The sequence below is a fragment of the Otolemur garnettii genome, unplaced genomic scaffold, assembly GCF_000181295.1.
Source record: "Otolemur garnettii isolate 467f Iridium unplaced genomic scaffold, OtoGar3 scaffold00050, whole genome shotgun sequence".
In the NCBI taxonomy this organism is placed as follows: domain Eukaryota; kingdom Metazoa; phylum Chordata; class Mammalia; order Primates; family Galagidae; genus Otolemur; species Otolemur garnettii.
Window position 1 is genome coordinate 9,115,935 of NW_003852445.1, and position 6,080 is coordinate 9,122,014.

A 6,080-nucleotide genomic window follows, 5' to 3' on the forward strand; every position below is an offset into this window, starting at 1 on the left:
ATCACCCTCTGTATATGGGGCCAGCATCCCACTCACTGAGCCACAGGCGCCACCCTCATTTTGTTCATGTTTTAAAATTTAGTTTGAAAATAGCATTGGCCCCCACATGGCCAGGCTCATCTTTAAAAACCAGATATTTTTCTTCAACATGTGTTTTATTCTTATTCTGTTATCTTGCACCTTTGTTCTTTATTTCTTAGCTTGTATTATGATTGCTGGTTAAGCTCTTGCAAAAAACTTAGCACAGCGCATATCTTCCTCAGAACTTAACACCCAGTAAGAATATTCTGAATGCATTTTGGTGAATATAGGTAGGTAGGTTGTGGTTGGCTCATTGGCTTTGCTTTGTTTGGTTGTTTAGGGGGTGCTGTTTTGGTTTGGTTTAGTTTTGTTCCTTCAGATTTTTACTGTTTCAGTCATAGCCTTCAGTCATTATTTTAAAAGAACGCTTTCTCATAAGTGACAATGTTCTTTTTCCATTGCTTTGGGGTAATCCCAGAACTTGATGTTTTGTTATTTACCTTGGATGGTTTAAAAAAGAATATTGTTCTGTAGCATATGTGCTACTGTGCTGTGTGAAGACTGTAACACAATCTTGCATTGCAGAATAGACCTCAAAGACTTACTTTGTATGTTCATACTAAGAGAAGGTACAAAACTTGGACTCACAAACCCTATGTAAAATAAATTTCTTAATATGTCTTTTTATTTAGTGTTGAAGATGAAGCTGTGGATAAAAGTATTTTCAGAGACTGCAGCAAGATTGCTTTCTACAGGTAAGGAAAATAAATATATTACCTAGATCAAATTTCTGACAATGTTTCAAAATTGATGCTTACTACATTTTTGAGAACTATTAAGACTTTCTGGCCAGATACAGTGGCTCACGCCTATAATCTTAGCACTCGGAAAGGCCATGGTGGTTGGATTGCTTGAGCTCAGGAGTTCGAGACCAACCTTAGCAAGAGCAAGACCCTGTCTCTACTAATAGAAAAAACTAGCCAGGTGTGGTGGTGAGTAGTCTCAGCTACTGCGATGACTGAGGTGAGAGAATTGCTTGAGCCCAAGAATTTGAGGTTGCTGTGAGCTATGGTGGTGCCAGGGTACTCAGCCCCAAGGCAACAAAGTAAGGCTCTGTCTCAAAAAAAAAAAAGGCTTTCTAAAGAAGGGATCAGTCAGAAATTTAATGAATGAAAAATTCATTAGACAAGAGACTTTCACCTTTATATGCTTACTGCTCTATACTATTTACATTTTTCAGTTAACAAGTATTTTATTTCAAAATTCAAAATGTTTTCAAACTAATTTTTAAATGCTACATCTCTGAATAGACAATGCATGGCTCCAAAATAATATAGATCAACTGAGAAGTGATTTTTAAAATAATGATAATAATAATAATAATAAAGAGGTATTCATTGAGACCCGGAACGGTGGCTCATGTAATCCCAGCACTTTGGGAGGCCAAGGCAGGAGTATCCTTTGAGCCCAGGACTTTGAATTACAGGGAGCTGTGATTGTGCCACTGTACTCCAGCCTGGCTGACAGAGAACAGAGTAAGACCCTGTCTCTTAAAAAAAGGGGGGGGAGGTATATACAGTGAAAACTCTTACTCCTGTCTCTTAATTAAAAAGAAGAAGAAGAAGAATGAGAAGTCTTATTCTCACCCCTCTTTCTTCTTTTTTTCTAATTAATCCCTTATCTTGTCTCTGTAAGATTTATTAATTTCTTATTTATCCTTCAAGTATTTCTTTTTATAAATACACGTTTTTATTTTACCCCTTTTTATCACCTCTTTCCTTAAACCAAGTAGGTGTGAGTAAGTAGGTTTCTGTATACACTTTTGCACTGTTGTGTACCTTTTATTTTCTGCTTTATAGTTTATTCTGAAGAGTAATGGATATATGGAAATGGAGAGTATCCTCCCTTTTTTTTTTTTCTGAGACAGAGTCTGACTATGTCGCCCTCAGTAGAGTGCTGTGCGTCACAGCTTATAGCAATCCCAAACTCTTGGGCTTAAGCGATTCTCTTGTCTCAGTCTCTCAAATAGCTGGGACTGTAGGCACCTGCTACAACACTCATTGTTGCGGTTGTCATTGTGGTTTAGCAGGCCCAACCGGGTTCAAACCACCTGCCTCTGAATATGGGGCTGGCACCCTAACCCCTGAGCTACGGGCGCTGAGCAGAGAGTGTCCTCCCTTTTTGTAGTTGCAAAGTATTCCATAGGGTAGATCTACTATAATTTATTCAGTCTGTCTCCTACTGCTAGAGCTATGGATTGTTTTTAAACTTTCTCAAATAGGACTACCACAGTGAAGAGGTATAGATATGTCATTTCCTACACATTTGGGTATATTTATAGGATAGATTGCTAGGCCTAGGATTACTGGGTCAAAGAGTAAATGCATTTGAAATGTGTTACCCATTACTAGATTTCCCTCCACAGGAATTGTACCCGTTTGTCCTTCACCGCATATGAGCCTGTTTCTCCAAATCCTTAAAATATATGTCTTTAAAATCTTCAAATCCTTAAAATATGTCTTTTAACTGTTTTTATGTGATCCTGAAACTGAAATCATCAAAAATTGTATTATATGTTGTAACTTTCTAATTTATTTACTCTTTTTTCTAGAAGAAGAAAAGAATATCATTTCAATCCTGAACAGATACTTAGAGGAAAGTCTACAATGAATGCCTGGTTGCCTTGTTAAACCACTAGATTATGTTGGCTTTCCACTAGAATTTATTGAGTTACTACTAAAGTGTCCATTTCATGGAAAGAGGGAGGGAAATTAACAAGGTTATAAATATCATCTATGAAAGTTGCCCCACTTTCTCAATAAAGGAGACAACATGCCATCCTTTAAGCACTGTTATGTTGAACAATTTCATTAGTATTCTTTTTTTTCTTTTTGAGACCGAGTCTCACTTTGTCACCCTTGGTAGAGTGCCATGATGTCACAGCTCACAGCAACCTCAAACTCTTGGGTTTAAGTGATTCTCTTGCCTCAACCTCCCAATTAGCTGGAACTACACGTGTCTGCCACAACACCTGGCCATTTTTTAGAGAAGGAGGTGGGGGAGGTCTCACTCTGGCTCAGGCTGGTCTCGAACCTATGAGCTCAGGCAATCCACCTGCCACAGCCTCCTAAGTGGTGGGATTACAGGCGTGAGCCACCGTGCCTAGTCCAATTAGACCTCATCTTATTAGCACTCTAATAGTACTCTTATTAGTACTTTATCAGAATACTAATAATGTCTATACCCAACTTAAGCAATATCTTAGTGAATTTTAATAACTTACACATGGTATTATAACCTATTAGATATTGACAGTCACAAATAATTCTCATGCATCTGTATACTTCATACCTGTAGGCGTCAGAAACAGAATCTCTCCAAAAAATCCATCTATCAGGTATTAGTAGACTCAGTCACAACAAGTGAAGATGGCACCAGGTTCAAAATCATCAATGAAGCAACTAAGGTGAGATAGAAGTATTTTCTACAGAATACTTATTTAATTTGTTTCTGCATTTCTTTGAGTTGAAGTAAATTTCAAAAGCTAATTAAAGCAACATATGCTTCAAAACTAAACTTTGTTACAGAAGGAATGTCATCTTTTCACATGTACACTAATATACTTTAATAGTAATACGGATATCAGTATAAAGATTGCCTGTGTATCAAATGTTTTCCTAGATGTTTTGCAAATGTTATTTCCTTTTAATTAATCCTTCAGTGTGTACCTAAGAGGTACATTGTATTATCCCCAGTTTTCAGATTAAGGAAAATGAAGTCTAGAAAATCACTTGCCCAAAGTCACACAGTAGCCAGTATTTTCTCCTGGCAGGCTCCATCAAACACCTGTGTGTTTTCTAGCACTATTACATAATGCGTGGTTGAGCAAGGTACAGATTCAGTGAATGTCCAAATCTCAAAATGCAGGTGAAACAGGGAAGGCAAAGGGACCGTGCAGTTGATAGTTTAAGTCACAGGTGTTCCATCAGCTGAGCTGCTTCACTGGCAGATCACTGTAGTTCTTTCCTCCTGTGAGGATTAGAGCAATATATCTAAAGTGCTTTTTCTGGCTTGTAAAGTTGCTGTGCTCCTTCAGATGGGCCAATCATAGAAAAAGCACTATAAGCTGTGCTAGGAAGTATGACTACATATGAATGCCTGAGGCTGTTACCCTGACACTCATTTTCAGATTCTCCCCCATCTTTTTTTTTTTTTTTTTTTGAGACAGAATCTCACTATGTCACCTTCAGTAGAGTGCTGTGGCATCACAGCTCACAGCACCCTCAAATTCTTGGCCTCAAAAGATTCTCTTGCCTCAGCCTCCAAAGCAGCTGGGACTACAGGTGCCCGCTACAACACCTGGCCATTCTTTGCTGCAGTTGTCATTGTTGTTTAGCTGGCTCAGGCTGGGTTCAAACCATCCAGCTTCAATGTACGTGGCTGGCACCAAAACCACTGTGCTATGGGCACTGAGCCCTCCCCCATCTTTTAAAGGCATCTGAAGCTGCTAAGGCCTCTCAGGCCAATGTGATGTAATTGAAAGACATAGTTAAGTCCATGCAGTCCAGATCCCCTAACTCAGCAGTTCTCAACCTGTGGGTCATCACCCCTTTGTAACAATGAAGATACATCCTGCATATCAGATATTTACATTATGATTCATAATAGTCGCAAAATTACAGTTATGAAGTAGCAATAAAAGTAATTTTATGGTTGGGGGGTCACCACAACATGAGGAACTGTATTAAAGTGTTGCGGCATTAGGAGGCGTTAGAAAGGTTGAGATCCACTGCCCTAACTGCTTGGATGATAACTCTACAAACTCACTAACAAATCCCAGTTCTGGGAAGCTGACTTTCACTGCTAAGCTGTGAGAGATCTCCTTGTGACTGCCATGGTTTCTGTCCAGTAGTATTATACTGAGAGAACTCACCAGAGCAGACAGAAAAAAAAACAAACTGTGCCACAACATTGGTGGGTTCTCTACAATATTTGTAAGGCCTTTAATTTAGGAAAGAGTCTCAACTTTATTCCCAGACAGAAGGGGCAACTTCACAGTGAAGAAAGCTCTCTTTGTTATGAGGTGTTAGAGATTTTAGCCATTTCATAGATAGGGAATCATCGACCATCACTTTTTTGCCCAAATTCAAAATATGGGCTAGAATCACATTAGCAGTTCTGGGTCCCCTGTCCACAACTTCTGCAACTTCTATGGTAGTTACAGTGGCAGCACATTTAGTTCATCTCTCTTAGCTGCCCGATGGGATGGTTAGCCTTCCTTTAAAGCTAGTGCTCATTCTTATAACACCCATTTTTCTGAGGGAATTTACCCCATTGCTTAGCATCTTTGATACTTTTGATTTCTCAGCTCATGGTACCCCCAAAGTCATAGGCCCTCTGCTGTTGATCCAGGTCTCCCACATTATATGTGTATTGCAGCCTAGTTTGATAACTATTTGTGGGGAAAAATGAGGCAGCACTTACTTTCTTCCTGGAGAGCCACCCACTGTTTGCATGTGGTCTACGCTCAGCCCACCTCTACTATTTAGGTTTGGCAGAAATAGTTGGCTCCAGAAAATGCAGTGACTCCACCAGAGGCCTTCCATCAAGTGTCAGGAATCTTCCGGTCTCATTTTTTTGGTCATGTTCTCGTTTTCCTTTCTGTTTCCATTGTGCCTAACCTCGAGAGTTATAGTTCTCTAGTTGTAGTTCATGGTCAGGGCAAGAATTCCTATCTGTCCTTGAGAAGACTTGTATATTGAGTCCTAAACAATCCTAAACATGTCCTGGGGCAAAGTAAACAAGACAGACCTACCCTGAATATCAGTCGTGGGCCAAAGTGAAATTTCTCAACTTAGCTTCATACCAGTTGGTGGTGGATGCCTGCATGTACCTTTTTATGCTAGTATGGATCAATTCCTTTTGGGGGGATCTTGCAAATGTGAGGGACAATGCCGTTCAGGTCATGTATCAGGACCACTGCCCAGCAAGTCAGATGTCTTCAAGGGAAAAGAAGCCACAGTTCCAGAAGTGCCACAGGATCTCAGCATAAGACAGCA

At 39.6% G+C, this 6,080-nt stretch overlaps 1 protein-coding gene across 1 annotated transcript in view; it reads left to right on the forward strand.

Moving 5' to 3' along the window:
- Nucleotides 1-6,080, forward strand: part of GANC (glucosidase alpha, neutral C) — a 60,657-nt gene that overhangs the window by 1,759 nt on the left and 52,818 nt on the right. The window contains exons 2-3 of the mRNA XM_003791756.3: nt 714-776; nt 3,379-3,487. Coding sequence (XP_003791804.1) covers nt 714-776; nt 3,379-3,487 — 172 coding nt within the window. The remainder of the gene's footprint in view (nt 1-713; nt 777-3,378; nt 3,488-6,080) is intronic.